Source organism: Dermacentor variabilis, chromosome 5 (genome assembly GCF_050947875.1).
Source record: "Dermacentor variabilis isolate Ectoservices chromosome 5, ASM5094787v1, whole genome shotgun sequence".
Lineage (NCBI taxonomy): Eukaryota > Metazoa > Arthropoda > Arachnida > Ixodida > Ixodidae > Dermacentor > Dermacentor variabilis.
In genome coordinates, this window is record NC_134572.1 from 205687027 (window position 1) to 205709843 (window position 22817).

Consider the following 22817-nt stretch of genomic DNA (forward strand, 5'->3'; position numbering starts at 1 on the left):
TCCCCTATGTTGTCCTTGGTGTCAGTGATTGTTGGCTTCATATGATATGAATAATGAAAATCGGGCCCCCTGCTTAACCCCTTTTGCGCTCGTTCATTACATAACGAGGGTCTTGAATGCGGCCACATTGATGCCTTCAGCTAGCATGTGTGGGTTTATTGTCCAGCTGCCTTCACCCCAGAAGATGATGTTTTCGCGACGCCTGCGGCAGAAAGGACGTTCCACCTTCGCCGCCAAAATCTGTGAGTGGTGCCGCTGGCTAACACTCCCAGGGTTCTACTAAGAAACATAAATACAAAAAAGTGGAGGGGGAAACGGCGCCGTGGTAGCTGATTGGTAGAGCATTGCTTGCGAACTGCGAAGGTTGTGTAATCGTTCCCCACCTGCAGCAAGTTGTTTTTTCATCCACTTTCATTTCCATTATTTATCGTTTCTTTATTTGATTCATTAGGCACAAGTAATCTCCCCTATGTTGTCCTTGGTGTCAGTGATTGTTGGCTTCATATGATATGAATAATGAAAATCGGGCCCCCTGCTTAACCCCTTTTGCGCTCGTTCATTACATAACGAGGGTCTTGAATGCGGCCACATTGATGCCTTCAGCTAGCATGTGTGGGTTTATTGTCCAGCTGCCTTCACCCCAGAAGATGATGTTTTCGCGACGCCTGCGGCAGAAAGGACGTTCCACCTTCGCCGCCAAAATCTGTGAGTGGTGCCGCTGGCTAACACTCCCAGGGTTCTACTAAGAAACATAAATACAAAAAAGTGGAGGGGGAAACGGCGCCGTGGTAGCTGATTGGTAGAGCATTGCTTGCGAACTGCGAAGGTTGTGGGATCGTTCCCCACTTGCGGCAAGTTGTTTTTTCATCCACTTTCATTTCTATTATTTATCGTTTCTTTATTTGATTCATTAGGCACATGTAATCTCCCCTATGTTGTCAGTGGTGTCAGTGATTGTTGGCTTCATATGATGTAACTAATGAAACTCGGGCCCCCTGGTTAACACCCTTTTGCACTCGTTCATTACATAACGAGGGTCTTGAATCCGGCCACATTGATGCCTTCAGCTAGCATGTGTGGGTTTATTGTCCAGCTGCCTTCACCCAAGAAGATGACGTTTTCGTGACGCCTGCGACAGAAAGGACGTTCCACATTCGCCGCCAAAATCTGTGAGTGGTGCCCCTGGCTAACACTCCCAGGGTTCTACTAAGAAACATAAATACAAAAAAGTGGATGGCGAAACGGCACCGCGGTAGCTCAATTGGTGGAGCATTGCTTGCGAACTGCGAAGGTTGTGGGATCGTTGCCCACTCGCGGCAAGTTGTTTTTTCATCCACTTTCATTTCCATTAGGTATTGCTTCTTTATTTGATTCATTAAGCACAAGTAATCTCTCCTGTGTTGTCCTTGGTGTCAGTGTTTGTTGGCTTCTTATGATATTTATTTTATTTATTTATTTATCAATACTGCAATCCCCACTGGGGATTTTAGCAGGGTGGGAAACAGTGCATGTTTAAAGAAGACTGTAGCATAGGCAATGAACACAATACAAATCAGGTCAACAGAGCTTGAGTAGCAGTGGCACAGCAAGATAACAAATTTTTACTCTATACTTGAAACAAATGACGAAAGTGATGACTTTAACACTTGGTCATTGGTTAGATGATTCCATTCAACCATTGTTTGTGGAAAGAAGGAATACTTAAAACAATTATTACGCGTACTAAATGGGGTTGTTGCTCGGCTAAGTCATTGCCTAGTAGCATAAACAGATCAAAAAGAAATTATTCCCGTGAGATCTGTCTTTTAATGCCCACTAACAAGTTAAAAAAGAAATTTTAGTCGGCATACACGGCTTCTTTGCATTAATGGTCGCAGTTTTGCTTGCGTTAAGAGGCAAGGTTTGGGTACGGGCTAGTTCATATTCCATTGTATCAATCGTCACTTACAGCGCATACATAGAGGAGGGACAAAAACGACGACGAAGACAAGCGCTGACTTCCAACTGATTTTTGTTATGAGAAACATATATATATATATATATATATATATATATATATATATATATACCGGGACACTAAGACAAAAGCGACCCCTACAATGCAACAACCCGATATGAGCATGCATTCAAAATTCATGACCTAAGATGAACGAGACCGCATGCGCGACCTCAGAAAAACCAGTTCTTTGTCTGTTAATGCAGTTTATGGCTTGCTCACTGAGTCACCATCGGCAGTCGCTGCTGCTTCGATGATAAGTCTGGTGGAATGCACCAGACTTATCATCGAAGCAGCAGCGACTGCCGATGGTGACTCAGTTAGCAAGCCATCAATTGCCTTAACAAAGAACTGGTTTTTGTGATCCAGAGTGCGAGATACTTATAATGTGTTACTTCGGAAATAGTTATGTTATTAATACCGTACGGAAATGCTAGTTTATGCTACTTATGTGAAATAGACATAAAAACAGTTTTTTCCAAATTAATCGACATTTGCCAGGCATCGCACCAGTCGACAATTTGTCGAAAAGCATCGTTCAGCAACTCCTGGTCAGTAATATTGTCTATTTCTGAGTACAATACACAGTCATCAGCATAAAGCTTAATCATAACTGCAATACCATGCAGCATATCGTTAATGAATAAAAGGAACAAGAGAGGTCCCAGGACCGACCCCTGGGGAACACCAGTGTCTACCGGAAGGTGTTGAGAAGAATGATTATTAAAAAGAACAAATTGTTCTCTGCCATCAAGGTATGATCTGAGCCAATAAATTAGTCGGGAGTTTTTCAGAATCTTGCTCAATTTGTAAAGTAGTTTCTTGTGAGAGACCCTGTCGAAAGCCGTTGAAAAGTCCATAAAAATAGCATCTATTTGTTTCCTATTGTTGATTGCTTTCGCTAAGTCGTGCAGTGTTAAAACTTATTGGGTAATTGTAGAGTAGCCTTTTCTAAATCCGTGTTGATGCTTTGTTAGTATATTATTGTTTTCCAAGAATTCTGAGATATGATTATGGATTATGTGTTCCAAAAGTTTACATACCGTAGATGTTAAAGAAATTGAATTGTAGTTTTGAATGCAGTGCATTTTTCCTCTTTTATGTAGTAGCTTCACTCTGGCTGTCCGCCAGTCACTCGGTACTTGTTCCTCGCACTTGCACTTGCCCGTTCTGTTCCTTAGGAACAGAACGTGCAAGTACTTTGATGTCCATTCTGCATACCTTTTGAAAAATGTGTTTAGAATGTTGTCCGGGCCAGAAAATTTTTTAGTGTTCAGTTGTAAAAGCATGTTTAGTATACCTGGTTCGCTTATTTTAACATCGGGTATAGGCGGCACAGACAATTCGAAAGGTGGCATTACATCTTTATCATTTCTATAGATGGCCGTAAAATGTTTGTTAAACGCATTTGCTATTTCTTTGCTTTCGTGAACTGCCTTACCATCTACACGAAATACATCACATTGCTTGGATGTCGGAGAAATAGAACGCCAAAATTTATCTGGAGCCGCGGTTATGAATCTTAGTAACGATTCACCATAGCAGCGTTTTTTATCGGCATGTACATGATATATAAGCTGAGAGGAAGTGTCGTCGATCGTTTGTTTTACCGACGGCACGTTCTCGATTTAAAATTTTTCTTTACACGTTTCAGTCTCCTTTGGAGCCGCAATGTCTCGTGGGAGATCCAGGAATTATTGCCATTTTTCTTTTTAATCGACAACGGGACAAAGCGATCAATGCACTTGAGCACGGAGGCAAAGTGCTCGAAGTTTTTATGTATGTTGATGATTTTTTAAATTTTACTGACGGAACGATCTCCCATGACTTACTCGCATACTGTGCAGCGCATTTTATCTGATTTTAAACAGCAAGGCAAAGGCTTAGATTTTACCTTTGAACTAGCGAAGGATAACAGCTTACAGTTTTTAGATCTTGACATAAACCTTACTGACGAAGGTCCCTGCTGGATGTACCGAACCCGTGCCCGCAACGAATTGTGGCCGTATGAGTCTACACACTTCAAGACTGTAAAACGTGCGATTGCCGTTATGTGCCTTGAATCCGCCCTTAAAAAATCGTGCTGTCATAAGGCGCAAGCAAGCTTTGAAGAACTGATTTTGAGGTTCAGGAAGGCTGGCTTTCCTTGTTTGGTTTTAAGCGCAGTTTCCGAGGCGCTTTGGAAAAGGTAAAAAAAGAAAGAAACAGAAGCAGTGAAGAACGTCAAACATTCCAAAAGAAAACTTAACCAGTGGTGATACCGTATTCTCATAAAGTGGCGCATAATCTAAAACACGTTGCCGCGAAATACAATGTCCCTGTGGTTTTTTCCGCTCCCCTAAAGCTTGCTACTTTGTGCCGCCTGATTGGTTCTGGCGACTCGAAGAAAGTAGGATGTTCTATTAAACATAAGAAACCTTTTGTTAAGTGTGAAGAAGGGGTCGTATACCGCATGCCACTCATGTGTGCGAAAGAGTATGTCGGCCAAACTGGCCGATGTATCAATGAACGCCTGCGGGAGCATAAGCTTTCATTAAAAAACGGTTATGGTTCAAACTTGCCGCTTCATTGCAAGGCCTGCGGGAATGAGAAAAAACAAGTATGTGAAGCAAGGCTTCATGACACAACAATAATGTTCACAAGTAAAGATTTTGTGGCGCGTGAATTGTTGGAGGCCAACCAGATTAAGAAAAGAGGGGACGCCTGTGGGAGCACCCCGTCTCAGAACATTTATAGCAATGAAAACATGTTTTTAGATAAGTTTTAGATTTTGATTAATCGCAATTCCCTTCGAATATATCTTCAGTGTTCTCCCACGTGCGCATTGACATAATCAGTTTTCCTCTTTTTTCGTCGCCCTCTCCCCATGGCTATATAATCAGCCACCTTTGACTTCAATAAACACTTGCAAGTAGCGCCTTGTCCTGTCTTTTGTTCCTTCTTTATGTGCCGTTACCGTTGGCGCTTCATATTTTTGAAAGCTATTGCATCTTTCGACGCCACTCACCGGTAAACAATTTTTTTTTTCTGGAAAACATCATCGGTTAATTTCATTTCCAGTTCCTGACCAGACTCCACGCTATCTTCCTCTATACCATAAATGATCAGGTTATTTCTCCTGCCTCTGTTTTCTAAGTCGTCCATCTTGTTCCTAAATGAAGTAAGCTGCCCCTGAAGTTCTGATATTGCGGCTTTCATATTGTCACGTGGAGGTGACGTTAAAGAGCACAGTAGCAATACTGTGAAAGGCAAAACTGACTTTTATTGGGCGAACCTGAGCCCACAAAAACAGGTTACACTTATAGCGGAACGATAGCGGCGAATACAGTCGGCGATCGTCGAAAATCTGATCTACGGGTCAAGCGCGTCGGCTTTTATACATCCATCGTCGAATGTTCCAGACTAATCGCTGGTACCCGCGTGTCTACCACAAAGTTCTACACCATTGGCGTCGCGCATACATGCAATCAGGTTACACAAAGTTCGGTGACAGACAGCGGATGGAACCATCGATAGCATTCCAGAAACTTCCTCTATATACAGGCGCTTCCTGCGCTGCGTGATAACATTTGTTAAGCGGTGAAACGTGGTCACCGGAGAAAGATAAACACGTACACGTGTCAATACCCCTTTCTTAAAAAGCATCAACCCGATGCTGCAAACAAACAAAAGTAATAAACAAAAGTACCCATTGCAAAGAAACAACAATCTGAGGAAGTTTGTGAGCGTGCGTAAAAGGGCTTAAGACCCACCACGTGCATCACTTCAGATTGTGCGCGGCGCCGCTGTGAATGCGGAATGCCGTCTGGCACGACCTCATAGTCTAGAGCGGCAATACGTTGGATGACCTTGTGGGGTCCGAAATAGCGTCGCAATAGTTCCTCACTCAGTCCTCGTCGGCGTATCGTGGTCCAAACCCAAACATGGTCACCGGGCTGGTACTCGACGTAGCGTCCTCGGTGGTTGTAGTGTCAGGAGTCGGTAAGCTGCTGGCTCTTGATCCGTAGGCGGGCGAGCTGCCGGGCTTCTTCGGCGCGCTGGAGATACATAGCGACGTCAGCATTCTCTTCGTCATTGACGTGCGGCAGCATGGCGTCGAGCGTCGTAGTCGGGTTCCTGCCGTCAACCAACTTGAACGGCGTGATCTGTGTTGTTTCTTGCAACGCCATGTTGTAAGCGGCGTATGGCAGGACTGCATCCGACGTCTTGTGCTCGACGTCGACGTATATTGCTAGCATGTGGGCAAGGGTCTTGTTCAGGCGCTCCGTGAGACCATTCGTTTGCGGATGGTTGGCAGTTGTCCTCCTGTGACTTGTCTGGCTGTATTGCAGAATGGCTTGGGTGAGCTCTGCTGTAAAGGCCGTTACTCTGTTGGTGATGAGGACTTCTTAGGCACCATGTCGCAGCAGGATGTTCTCAACGAATAATTTCGCCACTTAGGCTGCGCTGCCTTTTGGTAGAGCTTTAGTTTCAGCGAAGCGGCTGAAATAGTCAGTCGCCACGATGATCCACTTATTCGCGGATGTTGACGTCGGAAACGGCCCCAACAAATCCATCCCAATCTGCTGGAATGGTCGGCGAGGAGGTTCTATCGGCTGTAGTAATCCTGCTGGCCTTGTCGGTGCTACCTGCGTCGCTGACAATCTCGGCATGTCTTGACGTAACGGGTGACGTCGGCGGTCAGACGTGGCCAGTAATACCTTTCCTGTATCCTGGACAGCGTCCGGGAGAATCCGAGGAGAAACGGCACCACGGTAGCTCAATTGGCAGAGCATCGCATGCAAAATGCGGAGGTTGTGGCATCGTTCCGCACCGGCGGCAAGTTGTTTTTTTCATCCACTTTCATTTCCATTATTTATCGTTTCTTATTTTCGTTTATTAAGCAGAACTAATTTCTCATATGCTGTCCATGGTCAGTGTTTGTTGGCTACTTATGATATTGTCACAGACAAAGCCACAAAAGAGTTCGGTCGACGCTATAGATCTTTTATAAAGCTGTCCTGGCACCTTCGTCGTTTTCGTCTTCTGGAAGCAACCCAGAATGCCTAGCATGTTGCACCGAATTGCACCGAATGGCTGTCAGTTGTGTCAAGGTCGTGGCATTACCCCCTCCCTAGGGGCATGGTCTCGATACGGAAATTGATGCACTGGAGATTGCCACGGTGATACTGTTAAGGAACACGTAGATGGTGAGAGAGGCGTAGAGCTTTGCTGTTACCGGGAGCAGTGAAGATTCAACCTACAGACATGAATGACATCTGACAGACGTGGACGTGGTGACGGTGAGTGGCACCTTCTCCTTGAGGAACCACTTCGTATGTGACGTCGCCGAGTCGTTGAATGATCCTGTAAGGTCCAACGTCGCGGCGCAAAAGTTTCTACTACCTACCATGCTGGCGGATCGGTGTCCACACCCATACTTTGTCACCTGGTTGATAAGTGACGTCTCGGTGACGAAGATTGTATCGGTCGGCGTCGTTGTGTTGTTGGTAGCGGTTACGCATTCGTGCGAGCTAGCGCGCCTCTTCGGCGAATTGAGCGAATTCGGCAGCATCAGTGACAACATTAGAACAGTGGGTGGGTAAAAGCAATGCGTCCAGCGTTGTGACAGCTTCTCGGCCATGGACTAAGCGAAAAGGGGTGAAGTAGGTAGTTTCTAGAACGGAAGTATTATATGCAAACGCAAGATATGGGATAACATCGTCCCAGGTTTTGTGAGCGACGTTAACATACATGGAAATTATATCAGCGATCGTTTTGTTTAGCCTTTCTGTGAGCCCATTCGTCCGGGGGCTCGGTGAACTGTAACACTGAGAAACATATCTTCTTTGAGCTGCGCTGTAAATGCTGTGCCCCGGTCGGTTATAAACATTCATTGAAGTAGTAACTTGCTTTAACTCAGGAAGAGGGCCTTAGTGTTGAAACAATGAACGACAATCTTATGGGCATCGTTAAGGTGTGTGCAATAGACGTCGGTGGTAACTGCGTTAGACAGGATATCAGTAAGCTATCGCAGGATACGAAAGATCTGATCAAGAAACGCCAATGTATGAAAGCCTCTAACCCTATAGCTAGAATAGAACTGGCAGAACCTTCCAAGTTAATCAACAAGCGTGAGACAGCTGACATAAGGAAGTATAATATGAATAGAATTGAACATGCTCTCAGGAACGGAGGAAGCCTAAAAGCAGTTAAGAAGAAACTAGGAATTGGCAAGAATCAGCTGTATGCGTTAAGAGACAAAGCCGGCGATATCATTACTAATATGGATGAGATAGTTCAAGTGGCTGAGGAGTTCTATAGAGATTTATACAGTACCAGTGGCACCCACGACAATAATGGAAGAGAGAATAGTCTAGAGGAACTTTAAATCCCACAAGTAAGGTCGGAAGAAGTAAAGAAAGCCTTAGGAGCTATGCAAAGGGGGAAGGCAGCTGGGGAGGATCAGGTAACAGCAGATTTTTGGTAACAGGTAACAGGTTTGAGGTAACAGCAGATTGGTTGTAAAGAATAAAAGTCGCACTTAAATAAAACTGAAGAAATGTTAAGTCGACAACATCGTTGTACTCAATACATTCCCTTAAGGAAACCGGAAGCTTATCCTCAGGAATTGAGCAGAATAGATCTTCTACGTCAATAGAAAAACCATACTTAATGCCGTCATTACACTTAACAAATTGCGCAACCTCTCAAGAACTTTTCACACAGAACTTTTCCGTGTGAAAAAGTCTAGTAATGAGTCATTGCCTGGCAGTTCACTGTCTGACAGTTCGTGGGGCGTAGTGCTGGTATTCACGACTGAAATTGGTCACTAAAAAATTGGAGGACGCTTAAGCTTCGCCTTCAAGAGTGGAACGCGACAGCGTTCCCGTCGACCCGCCAAGGGGTGTAAGACAATGGGCTACGGCGCAGCGGCTACGTGCCCCGCATCGGACGCGGTGAGCGTCGAGCAACGCAGCGTTCGGCGCGACAACGAAATGTGCGCCTGAGCAAGCGAAGCACGCCTGAGCCTTAGAAACAGCTCGTTTCTAAGGCAACGCCGCGTTCACTAGAGGCGCTTTTGTACCGCTTTCAAGCATCGAACTCGTGGCTCAGTGGTAACGTCTCCGTCTCACACCCCGGAGACCCTGGTTCGATTCCCACCAGCCCATCTTGGAAGTTGCTTTTTATTTATGAAGTGCCTGCCGTGATTTATCGCTCACGGCCAACGCCGCGGACGCCGACACCGACACCGACGCCGACGACACCGGCTTTTCTGCGACACGAGCTCCTTAACACTATCGCGTTAAAATGTGAGCAGTCTGTGATGACAGCTGCAAGATGCCGCCGGCTACGCAAACGTCTCGAGCCAACAAGGCTTACAGACTGCCTTCAGCGATTGCGAGATGGGGAGGATCATTGCCTGTTTCTATGGTGACCTACACAGTACTCCGTGATGTTAAAGTAGCGCAGTCACGCGAAACGCGTTACACCGTGGACTGTGGGTGATAGTCGTCCGAATGAGTTGCGTGTTCGCAGGAAAAAGTGAAAAGCAACTCGCGAAGGTTTATGATTGCGCCGTACTCCGCAAGTAAGTGCGTGCCGAGTATGACCTGCCTAGAGCACTCTGATAGTATAATAAATGAACCGACAAATGTGGCCTCAGGAATTTCTACTCTCGCAGTGCATTTGCCAATCTGCGTGAGAGCATGACCACCAGTACGGAGCTTAGGTCCTGGCCATGGTGTCGTCACCTTGCGAAGTGAAGTAGGCAGTTGTCCGCTCATGACAGAATAATCGGAACCAGTATCGACAATAGCGGTTCATCATCATCGTCATCATGATCATCTTGATCATCATCATCAGCCTGGTTACGCCCACTGCAGGGCAAAAGCCTCTCCCATACTTCTCCAACTACCCCGGTCATTTGTGGACTAATTGTCGCCATGTTGTCCCTGCAAGCTTCTTAATCTCATCCGCCCACCTTTCTGCCGTCCCCTGCTACGCTTCCCTTTCCTTGGAATCCAGTTCGCAACCCTTAATGACCATCGTTTATCTTCAATCCTCAATACATGTCCTGCCCATGCCCATTTCTTTTTCTTGATTTCAACTAAGATGTCATTAACTCGCATTTGTTCCCTAACCCGATCTGCTCTTTTCTTATCCCTTAACATTACATCTACCATTCTTCTTTCCATATCTCGTTGCGCCGTCCTCAATTTGTGTAGAACCCTTTTCGTATGCCTCCAGGTTTCTGCCCCGTACGTGAGTACAGGTAAGACACAGCTCTTATACACTTTTCTCTTGAGGGACAATGGCAACCTGCTGTTCATGACCTGAGAATGCCTGCCAAACGCACTCCAGTCCATTCTTATTCTTCTGATTATTTCAGTCTCATGATCCGGATCTGCGGTCACTACCTGTCCTAAGTAGATGCATTCACTTACCACTTCCAGTGCCTCGCTACCTATCGTAAACTGCTGTTCTCTTCCGAGACTGTCGTCGGTGGTCCAATGGTAGAATACTCGCCTGCAAAGAGCGGTTACCGGGTGTAAATCTACAGAAACGAGTATGTCGGTTGAAACAGGTTCACGGTTTTAGAAGGAAGGTGCCGAAGGTACGCAGTCTTACTTGTCGTCGTCGTCGTCTATGTCGTGGTCGGCGTGTCGCAGCGGAGGATCTTTCGACGTGCGTTGGACAGCCGTCCCACTGCCGGAAGTCGCTGTTCTTATTGTCCCCGACTTGGGCTTGTGGGCCGGTTACCCACGGAAGCAGAGTACGTAGTGTAGCGGTTAGGTGACGCCGATCGTCGAAGAGGTGGTGATCGGGACTGGCGCCTCTGCGGAGACGAAGATCGGGTCGTTGGCAGTGACTGCGCAACCGGTGGGAACTGCGTGTACGGTGAAGAATGTTGATTGGCCAGATATTGCTGGATTTCTCTCGGGCGTTCTTCTTCATGTGGGCGACGAGCACCGGGGTGATAGCCCTGGAGTCCTATTCTTCGTAGTAGCAGGCACGGTACAAGTGGCCCGCTTCGCCACAGTGGAAGCAGAGTGGCTGATAGGTGTGCGCCACACGTCTGACTTTCGCGTATTGATTCGGGGATTCGTGGACTCATACATATCTGTATGTGAAGCTTGGCCCTGGAAGTGGCACAGTGGTTCTGCAGAAGAAGGCGGGTTCTGGTGGTTCACGGGCTGCGCAGGTAGCCTCACTGCTTGCGCATAAGTCAGTACGGGGGCGGCTTCAGGTCTGGTTTGCACGAATAGCTGTGCCACCTGGCGGACTTCTTCGCGGATAATATCTGTTGAGGATGTTACGGTCGATTGAAATCGCACTCCCTGTAGTCGATCGAGCTCCTCACGCACGACACTACGCACAAGTTCTCGAAGCGCATCGGTGTCCCAGGGCAATGAGAGAGCAGATGCTGATCCCAGGCTGATTTGGCGATCGTAGACAGAAGAGCGTTGCTGAAGGGCTTGCTCCAATTCTGTCGGCTCACTGACGGACTCAGCTACTGTAGCTGGAGGCCTTCGCATCTGTCCAGCAAAGAGGTACTGTTTCACTGCGCGCATCAGCAGGCGGACATATTCGCTATTGTCATGCCAGGGTCAGCACGCTTGAAATACAGCAAAATGTCCTCTACGGACATGGCTACGCTTCCATTCGGCTTTTGAACCCGACTCTGAAGGGCTTGCTCCGCTCGCTCTTTTCTTGCAGGACTGCTGTACGTATCCCGTCTCTACCGTGGAAATTCTCTCCAGATGGTGATGGATGGCTCGTCGTTAGCGAACCATGTTCGGGCGGAAACCTCGAGGGCGAAGTACACGTTCCTTAATTTTTCTGTTCATCCCAATAATTGACGTCAGTCACACCATCGAAGTCATCGAGCCAGCCTTCCACGTCCTCAAAAGGCTCACCATGGAATTGACGTGTCCAGCGTGGCGTGTGGAGAACCAGCGACGCAGGAGGCTGTCCCGTACCGTATATCTCCTGTGTCTGGCTTGGGGTTGTGATGGACATCCTCGGCAGATCTTGCAGGCCGTATTCCGGAGGCAGTCTTTTGAGCGGTCGGCTTTTGCGTAGGTTGTCCGCTTCCAGTTCCTGGGGGTCAGAGTACGTAGACGCGTACCCAGCAACTCCACCAGTTTGTCACAAATACACAAAAGACTTCCGTCAACGCTATTAATCTTTTGTAAAGCTGTCCTGGCCCCTTCGTCGTTGTCTTCTTCTGGGAACAACCCAACATGCCTAGCATGTTGCACCGAATTGCACGAGTGGCTGTCAGTTGTGTCGAGATCGTGGCAATATGACTAATAAAAATATGGCCCCGCGGTTAACCCCCTTTCTGCTTGTTTATTAGGGAAAATATACTAGCACGTTGCAGAAGAATTTCCATGCGTGTATATTGTCGTACAACTTCGACGCTTTCGAGAATTTACAATCATACAATCTTGCGGTACGTACGCCCACGTCCTGTCCTTGATTAAAAATCGTCAGTGCAATATAAGCGCAATATAATCGCAATATAGTCATGAACGTAAACCAACTAGCCCCCTTCATTGCTCTGCTATATACATTCTCAGATGTACTTAAATGGTACGTTTCTGTATGCAAATCGCATTCAAGTTTCAGTAAAGTTGTATCGCAACCTACGCGATGCTCTCTAACCTTATTAAATCGTGGTATTGTACCCCTTGCTTTGATCGCCCCAATGAAAAATAAGTGTCAGTGCACTTGTATATTTCCATAGCAGACAAACAGATTATGAATGCAGACAAATTATTTGCGATGCCGTTCGTTATTAATGTTAGCGAGCATCGGAAAGCAAAACAGTTGATGTCACCAGCGGACACATAACACGGTAATAATCATTTTTGTGTTTGTGTGTGTGGGGAGGGGCTATTGCAGCTGACATTACTGGAAAGAAGAGGAAGGAAAAAGCTTGGAAGGGCCAAGGTCGGCAGTTTCCGCTTTTTCATATGAAACGCCCTTTGACTCATAGTCATGACTCAAGTCATCACTCAAAGTCAAGGTCAGTTTGTTTTATGCGTCTACACTGGCAACTAAGTAGTGATAAAAATGTGCTAGTCATGTGATACTGCCACAGGAAACAGCACAACTGTGCGTTCAGCCCCTTGCCGCCGCTGGGAACACGGGATCGGTGTTTTCACGGCTCCTGTTCAGCACAGCTATGATGTGCCTGCCAAGCCCGAGTAACACGTGTTATATGCAGACACATTGCAATCTGCACCACCGAGAGAAGCCTTAGGAAAGTGAAGAAGCGCCTTCAGCAGGCCGCTTCCATAGCCGAGGCGTATATTATCGACTGCGGGCTCAAATGTGCCCCGCCAAGTCAGGGCTTTGATGGTCAGAGCGAACACAAGGGACAAGTCAGCAATACACATCTCTCAGGAGGTCCTACCAGAGAGGTGGAGGAGCTCCAGATTTTGGGCCTGTTTAGTCACCACATACTCAGACCAGACTCCATATTGCCAAACGCAGAAGATTAGGCGAACAGCTAGGGCATATGATCCACCGCATTTCCAACAAGCGGGGTGATCTGTGGGGCAGGGACGCTCTTCGGCTCGCCCATGCCTTCGTGACTAACCTGATCCTCTACGCCGTGCCGTACCTTCGCATTACAAAGCACGAAGACGAGCGAATAGACGCCATCAACCGCAAAGAAACTAAGCGAGCCCTGTGCCTCTTGTTGGCCACTTCTAACGCCAAACTCAAGGCTTCGGGGGTGCTCGACACCTACCAGGAGTTGCGGGGGGCCCATGTCATGAACTAATGCACGCGGTTCGTGCTGACAGTCCCCGGGCACCGCCTGCTCAACCGCTTATACATCCAATATGCTTCAACTCCAGAGAAGGCGAAGCGTATTCCGGAACTGTGGCGCCATACGCTCTAAGTCTCTCCGCTCCCCCCTAACGTGGACACGGACACGCACGAAAGCAGACAAGTACAGGCTTGGGCGCCTGAAAGATAACCTAGCAGCCGATACGATGTATATTATGCAAATGTAGCACAGCTTTTACACGGCCGCGGTCGTTCACTTGGAACAGCACGTTGATGGGCTGTCCTTCCGAACCCAAAATTCAGCGCGAGCAGAGGAACTGGCGATAGGGATTGCTGCTGGGGGCCCCAATTTGTGAATCATCATAATGGCCTCGACTCCCGTAATGCACGTAATCATTGTTTGGGAGGGAAGATCTCCCCCTTAGCCAATCAAATTCTAAAACGGGCTGCCACTGACCTAACACCGAAACGTATCACTCGGGCCTCTGGCCACCAGGGCTTACAAGGTGATGAGGCCATTGACGCGGCTGTTCCAGCACTTACGCACCAGGCTCCTCCTCACCCCGGCTCTTCCGGCTCAGAGGCAAACCAACCGCTGCTGCACTTCAGGGAAATCATAACGCATTATAGATACAACCACCACTTTTTCCTGGCTCCTACAAACGGGCTGATTAAGGCGGAGGAGTGAAAGTGATGGCGCCTGGAGACAGGTACTCTACTCTTTTTTTGCAAACAACAAACACTTCGATCCTAACACGGGTGGGTGGTGCGCGCACTGTTGGCAGACTTGTGATATCTTACTCATGATGTGGGCATGTACTCAATATCCCCTCCTCTCCCCATCTCCTAACCCTTCCTGAGAAGCATGAGCGATTGCCCTCCTCAGCTGCTCCTCGCTGGAGTCCCAAAGGACTCTGTTGAAAGGGAGCGAGACGGGGCCTCGTCATGCGGTGTCCCGGAGTAGGTACGCCGACCATGCAGCGGGCCACTCCGAGTTCTCCGAACTCTCTCGATTAACCGATAAAAGTTTTCGCGACCGCCACCGCATCCGCGCTGATTTCTGCTCCAGGAGACTACGCCAGCGCCACACCGCGAAGACCACTTTCTGAGCCTCACGGGGAGAGCGCCACTTTGGCCAATACCGAGGGTTCTACAATACTTTAAGGGAACCCCGCGTTACTGCAAGTTCACTCACGGCTTGCGAGCTGCAAGCGAGAGATGGCGGGACGAGCACCAGCCGAGGCGGCCAAGGAACACTGTAGGCAGGGTATGTCGCGCATTGACGCCACCCTTAGGGATCTATCCCTAGCATTGGTGTAGCTAGGTAGTCTGGCACCCGGGGCCCATAGATGTTGTGTCACCCACCTCCCCCCCACCCCCCGCTCCCGTCGTAGTCAGGAAGAGCAGGATATCGAAAATTTCCGGGGCGGGGCGCGGGGCGATGTTTCAGCACCAGCACAGCCGCCTTGCTACGGTCCCCCCCTCGCTTTCATTCCTTGAGATCGCGAATGAAGCAGGTATACATGCTGTTTTATTTTCTGCACCAGATAACGCAGGGCACTGCGCTGCCAACTTGAAATAAGCGCATTTGCTCATGAGCTTTCAGAATCTAAGGCATCGTGGAAAATATGGATTATAAGTCACAATAATATTTTAATAAAGTTTTCATTCGCAATTTTAGAGGCAATATCGCATTTGCAAAATTGAGGTCCAGCAGTCATATGCTGCCCGACAACTCCCCAAAAATCATCGTAGGCACTGCGGCATGCAGTATTTTGGCTGTGGGCAGCCGTTAGCCCAAACGAAAATTAAATAACATGTCAGTGACGCTGATCTCCTCACCCTGTAAGAAAATGGCTCCTGCTTCTCTGTTGCACGGGCGACAATGCTACGACACTGCCGAGTTCTGTCATTCTGATCCATAAAACCTTTCGGTATTTGCTGCTTTTAGCAAACGTCATTATCCTAGCTGCGGTAGCGCCACAATGTTGGGAACGAAATAGAGCCCACTCAGCGTCGATTCTTGGCGTCACCAAGCTAAAAACGAGGCCACAATTAAGCCCGCGTCAGCGAAGGCATGAGCTACTGTTGGGCTGCAGACGCAATCGAGAGGATCGAGACATCAATGTCACTGGTGCATTATTTCATATTAATTTCGGTACTGTCATACGGGCCGCCTGCAGTGCCAAAGTACTGCAGGCTCTAGCACCCTAGACAATATTGTGTACAGAAGTTTTTTGAGTTAATATGGCTTTAGGGCCTCAATTCCCGAATTGCAATGTTTCCTCTATAATTGCTAATTAAGGAGTTATTTAATATATACTATTTTAACATAGCGCGCACTGAATCGAAGAGGGACCCAAAAGCCACATTGCTATACTGTGCGTTTGGCGATGCCCGCTCCGTGCATGAGTACACCGCACGAGCGCACCGCACTAGATACGTTCTGCTTGGCGACAACTTAGCGAAATATTTTTTTCATCCCGCCCATTCGTGCAATTATTACGTAGGATGTTGATGAAGCTGTAACCGACAATTGTGCGGCACTACACATCCGGTATATCGGCTACATGTGCTCGCGCTGCTGGTTACCGGAGCATTCTTTACAATTTACGTCCAGTCAAGCCGGCGGAAAGAGCGGAGTCTTCTGCCATATATGACACCCCCCCCCCAACTGGCAACCGGGGCCCACGTACCCCACCTCCACCCCCACCCCCGTTACAACGTCACTGACCCCTAGATCTAGGCATTTTCTTCTCATTCAGGGAGTCACAGTTTTTCTTTTTTCTTTTTTGTAGAGTTTAGAGATTTTCGAGAGGCTCGATAATTGTTACGTTAAGTGGGTTAATGGCAGGTGTAACTGATTATTCTCACGTTTCCAAAAAAAGACAGTAAAGTACTCAAATTGCTGCAACTTTCTGTTTTTTTTATTTAAACAGCGTTGGTGTTGTGCCACGCCGACAAAGTACCAGAAGAGTTCTGGAACAATATATTACCGGCTGCTGCCCACCGAGAGGAAACCGAAACATCATTTTTATTATTGTTAAATTGCGACGCACTTATCATTTTTAGCCCCGCGAGTGACTGCTGCTCTGCGAAACAAGCACTGCAATTTTGAATTGTAGTGCCCGGGAAAACAAGCTAGGCTAGTGCTCACCGCGTACCTTCATATTGCAAAAATGTGGCAAGTCTAGAACGGAAAGTTCAGGAACAGAACACTTTGAGCAATATTAGGCAAGCAGAAAGAAAGCGAAAGCATATTGTTACGGGTAGCTGAAGCCGAATGCCACTTACAATTTATTTACAGGCAAGCTAACGGACGCGAAAACGGCGACGTTATATCAGGCCGGCACACACGACGTCTTCTTCCTCCTCAGTGCAGCCACACAGTGGCGGCTGTTCCGTAGCATCACCCCCGGCTGTAGAAGCACCGTCCCGGTGCTTAATCTACACATCCGCGATGAAAGGTGTGTGGTATGGTTTTAGTCTCACTACGTGAACGATGTCACTTGAGGCTGATGATGACGCTGAGAGGTCAGCGGTGATGATTTCATACGTGACATTGGTCACTTGTCGCACCACACGGTAAGGGCCAGTATAGCGCGACAGCAGCTTTTTGGAAAGGCCCACACGTCGAATGGGTCACCAGAGAAGCACCAGAGAACCCGGAGAAAAGACACCCAAGTGTCCAGCCAAGGGAGCGTCGTGAAGTTGCTGGAGGACAGTCGAACGCAGGTGCGATGGAATGACGAGCAGAAGGTCAAGGCCGTGTGGATCAAAATTGCGGCGGTATAATGCCCCCTCCTTAAGGAGAAACAACCGGAGAGAGGCGTCGCCAGGATTTGACTCCAGACGGTCGATGAGGGCTCGTAATCAAGGATCGCGGTGTCGGCTGGCATAGGCTATAAGAAGTAGGCGGGTATAGGATATAATGCGATCATGTCCACGCTGGCGTTGTGCTAACACTGCTGCTATGCCGTGAACACTGGCATCAGTTCGAACTTCCATTGAGGCAGACGGGTCAAAGTGGGCCAAATTGGAGGCGTGGTAAGGAGAGCAGTCAGCTGCGAAAAAGATGCGGCATGGTCAGGACCCCAAGAAAAAGGGACGTCTTTCTTCAAGAGGTCGGTAAGGGGACGTGCGATGGTCGTGAAATCCTTCACAAAGCGTCGGAAATAAGGGCACAGACCTACAAAACTACGAACGTCCTTGGTAGACTTCGAAACAGGAAAATTCGTAACAGCGCGAGTTTTGTCCGGATCGGGTCGCGCGCCTCTGGCGTCCACGAGGTGTCCAAGGACGGTGATTTGGCGGCGAGCGAAGTGACATTTCAACGAGTTCAACTGGAGACCGGCGCGCCGGAACACGTCAAGAATCGCTGAAAGACGGTCTAGATGCCTGTCGAATGCGGGCGAATAAACGATGACGTCGTCCAGATAGCACAAACAGGTGGACCAGTTGAACCCCTGAAGCAAAGAGTCCATCATTCGTTCGAAGGTGGCGGGGACGTTACAGAGACCGAAATGCATCACCTTGAATTGATAAACGCCGTCAGGGGTAACAAATGCAGTTTTTTCTCTGTCCATGTAGTCGACGGATATCTGCCAGTAGCCGGACCGTAAGTCGATAGAAGAAAAATAGGTGGCACCGTACAGGCAGTCTAGAGCATCTCAATATGTGGCAAAGGGTACCCGTCGTTTTTTGTGATTTCGTTCAGGTGGCGATAGTCTACGCAAAAGTGCCACGTTCCATCCTTTTTTTTTGACAAGTACAACGGGAGACGTCCAGGGACTACAGGAAGGCTCGATAATGTCCTTTGCAAGCATCCTTTTGACTTCCTGTTGGATAACAGCTCGTTCCGACGCAGCAACACAATATGGACGTCGGTGAATAGGGTTCGCATCGCCAGTATTTATGCGATGGGTCACGACGGACGTTTGATCTAAGGTTCGATTGTCAAAGTAAAAAATGTCGCGATAGCCTTCAAGAACGCGGCAAAGAGCTTCAGCTTGAGCAGGTGGAAAGTCATAGGAAACCATCTTCTCAATGTCGACGTCAGTACCGCGCGATGACGTCACGGTATGGGCGGAGCTGTAACGATCTTCGACTGTGAATGGCTCGACTTCATCATCCCGCAAAGCGCTAATTATGGCCAAGGAGATCCTCTGAGGCAGAACCTGGGCGGTTAGCGTGAAATCGACAAGGGGAAGGCAGGTGCAGTTGCCAGTAATTTTTAGCACAGTGTGCGGCACGGAAACACCATATGTAAGCATAACGGCCGGAATTGGTACGACCACGTAATTGCCGTCAGGTACAGCTGGTGAGGACAACAAGTCGACGTGTGTCACAGAGTGAGGCGATATGCGAATAAAATCGATGCAGCTCAAATGGCTTGGAGGCGGGTCTACAGGGTCGGCAAGAGAGCAAGTCAAGGCGAAGTGAGCTGGCCGAGCAGTCAATGAGGGCAGAGTGATTAGCAAGAAAATCCAGACCGAGAATGATTTCGTGAGGGCTATGCTCGATGTCGGTGAAGAGAACGATGGTGTGTCTCTCAGCAATGGTGAGTCGGGCAGAACACATGCCAACAATAGCGACAGTCCCTCCGTCGGCGACTTGTACAACTCAGTTCGGGGCAGGCTTCCGAACTTTCTTGTGCCGACGGCGAAGAGCAGCACTCGTAATTGACGCATGCGCCCGGGTGTCCATCAACGCGCACACAGGAACATCGTCGACGAGAACGTCCAAAAGATTCTTGTTCTTGGGTAAGGTGAAGCGAGGATTTGGTGCCAATGTCGTCATTGCAGCTTCACCTCCAGAAGCTGCACTGTCTAGTTTTCCGGTCGGGGGTGCGGCGAGTAGGTCTGAGAAGGAGCATGGCGGCGGGAGGGAGGAGGCGAGCGGGAGTAGCGGGGTCGTGTCAAAGTTGTCGCAGGGTCAGATGATGGGCGGGCATAGCAGGAGCGAAGGAAAAGGACGCGCTAGAGGGGTGAGGGTGATAATCAGGAATTAATGTCGGAGAAGTCCAGCGGCTGCGGCAGTGGCGAGCGGCATGTCCAATGCGTCGGTAGCCAGATCAGCTTGTCGTCCACGGTTGGCCATTCGGAGGGGTTGCGCTGTCCATAAAAGGAGTAAGAAGAGCGGGGTGGGGACGGCCGTGGAGGAAGAGGTTCCGAGCGTACGGAAGGAATGGATTGCAGGCCGACGTTGGACTACTCTTGACGGACGACGGCCTGGATCAAGGAGATAGTCGCCGGAGAATGATCAGGTAACGGGAATGAAGGGGCCGCCGGTTGTGCCGCTTCGACCTCACGACAAATGATGCGGGTCAAGTTGTCACATCGCGACCGCTAGTGGAAGAGGTGGTCACAGGATGACGTAGCAGCCGTGTTGGGAAGTCGCGTGATGTGCTCGGATACCCGGCGGCTTTTAGCATGCTCGAGACGGTGGCACTCCTTGAGGTTGCTATCGATGCTGGTGACGATCGTAAACACCAGTAAATTGAAGGCATCGTCAGCAATGCCTTTGAGGGCGTGATTAACCTTATGGTCCTCAAACATGTTCGGGTCAGCCTTGGCACTAGGGCCAAGATGTCGAGAATGTACGACACGCAGGACTCGGACGACGTCTGTACACGTGTGGCAAGGGCTTTCTTGGCATTGACTTGTCGACCAAACGGATTGCCGAAAAGGTCACGGAGCTTGTCTTTGAAGAGATGCCAGCTCGAGATCTCCTCTTCGTGAGTCTGGAACCACGCCAGTGGAGCTCCGTCGAGGTAGAAAGGAACGTTGGCAAACATAATAGTCGAATCCCACCTGTGACTGGTGCTGAGACGTTCGTATAAGTGGAGCCAGTCGTCAACATCAGGACTGCCGACTCCGTTGAAAACACCAGGATCACGAGGTGGGGAAACGGCGACGTAGGTCGGGCTGCAGGTGGCGACACTTGCGTAGATGAAGTGCCGCCAGCAGGAGCCGTAGTTGCATTGTCGCCGTTGCGACTACTGCGAAGCTCCATGACGGGTACGGGGAACGTCCACTTCCACCAAATTAATGTTACGTGTAGCTGAAGCCGAATGCTATCTACAATTTATTTACAGAGAAGCTAACGTAGGCCAAAATGGCGACGCTAATCAAGCCGGCACACATGTCGTCTTCTTCCTCCTCAGTGCAGCCACACTGTGGCGGCTGTTCCGTAGCAATATGACAAGAAATATCTGGTCAAATAGGAGGCTGATTCCAAGCACAAAGAATGGCTAGCAGACAGTAAAAGAGGTTCATTTTACTTCTGATAAATGCAGAAAAAAGCTAGAGTTGCGGCTAATAATCTTTTTGCTTCTAACAGACGCAGAGCCAACGAACGAAAGAGCTAACTGCGTTGAGACTTTGTTAAAGGTGAAGGGTTCACAATAACTGCACAATATTTTTCCTGAGGATTTTATTTATTTATTTATTTCATACTGCAGACCTAGATCAGGTCCAAGCAGGGTGGTTAAACACAACAATAATACAATGCATTATTCAATCAAGTAGGGTGCTAATACACAACAGTAGTACAATGAATCAATCAATTGAAACACGCAACAACGAGTTATTCCAGTCTGTTATAGTTCGGGGAAAAATAATACCTGAATACATCCGTCCGTGCAAAATAAGGTGTCACTGAATTCGGATGATGGTGTCGAGTAAGCCTAGACGTTGTACTAGACAGATACGATGCAGGATTAATTGATAAGTCTCTATTAAAGCATGGAAAGAAATCAAATTCTTAAGTGTTGCCTTCGCTGCTCAAGGACTTTGATGCCATTATCACGTATTATTTGTGAGGGGGAATCATATCGAGAGAATTTTGAATATATGAATCGCACGGCTTTTTTCTGTACCCTTTCAAGACATTTAATATTTTGTTTAGTAAACGGGTCCCAAACAACACATGCATATTCAAGTTTCGGTCTAATTGATGAATAATAAGCAAGGAGTTTTACGCTATGTGGGGAATTTCTAAGTTTATGTCGCAAAAAATATCATTTGCGCAAGGCTGAGGAACAGATATTATCAATGTGTAAATTCCATGATAAATTCTCAGTAATTGTGACGCCTAAATACTTATATTTTGTTTCTTCCTGCAAAGGCAACGAACCTAACGTGCAACAAAAGGTAAGTGAAGCTTTCTGACGAGTTAAGCGAAGAAAGACCGTCTTTTCAGCATTAAGCCGCATTCCCCACATTTGTCACCAATCAATAATGCCAGAGAGAGAAGCATTTAAATCAGTTTGATTATTGGTATAAGTGATTTCTCTAAAAAGCACACAGCTCTCCGCAAACAACCTAATTTGCACGCTGGTACGGTGCTACCTACAAGCGACGCGCGTGAGAATAGGGTGGAATGGATTCGGCTGTCCCAGCAGCCAGCTGCATGCCCGTGTCGTCTGCTCAACGCAGTATGAGATCGTCACTGCTCGCAGGTGACGGTACGTTTAGTTTTCCATAGACATAGGCATGCCGATGAAATAACTACGAGTTACCAAAGTGCATCACGGGAGCAAGCAGATAAAAGGAAATATTCCAATTCATTTAGCAACACATAACATCATCGCATCGGCATTTTTATTTGCCCTGAGAAAAACATAACAAAACAGGCGTAACGGAGGCCCTCATTTTGCAGAAATCAACCTACAGGGGTGACACTGGAGTCGTCCAGTAGCGTATCATCCCTCCATGAGCCCTGATCACCACACGTATCTTCGAAGGAAGGGACTCGTACCATGCCTCAATGTAGCTCGTGTCCGCTCGAATGGCATTCCAAGCTTCTTGGACGGCGACCAACAAGTCATCATGGCATCCACTATGGAGGCATTGCTTGGACAGGGCGCTCTTCATTTGGCCCCAGACTTGCTCAATATTACTCTTGTCCGCACCCTTTGGGAGCCATTGAAGCTGGGGACACCACGATCTTCTAACAATGCCTTGACCCTGTTTACTGTGTGGATGGGGGATCGGTCTTGCCGAATATAAATGTTTATATCGGGAAATGGTACACT

General features: G+C 48.1%; 2 protein-coding genes across 3 annotated transcripts in view; both read left to right on the top strand.

Moving 5' to 3' along the window:
* Positions 1–13488, top strand: part of LOC142582118 (uncharacterized) — a 34870-nt gene extending 21382 nt beyond the window's left edge. The window contains exon 3 of the mRNA XM_075691518.1: positions 13212–13488. Within this exon, the coding sequence (XP_075547633.1) occupies positions 13212–13488 (277 nt within the window). The remainder of the gene's footprint in view (positions 1–13211) is intronic.
* The window catches only part of LOC142583463 (NADH dehydrogenase [ubiquinone] 1 alpha subcomplex assembly factor 8-like), a 418166-nt gene that overhangs the window by 261081 nt on the left and 134268 nt on the right, over positions 1–22817 (top strand). The window lies entirely within an intron of this gene.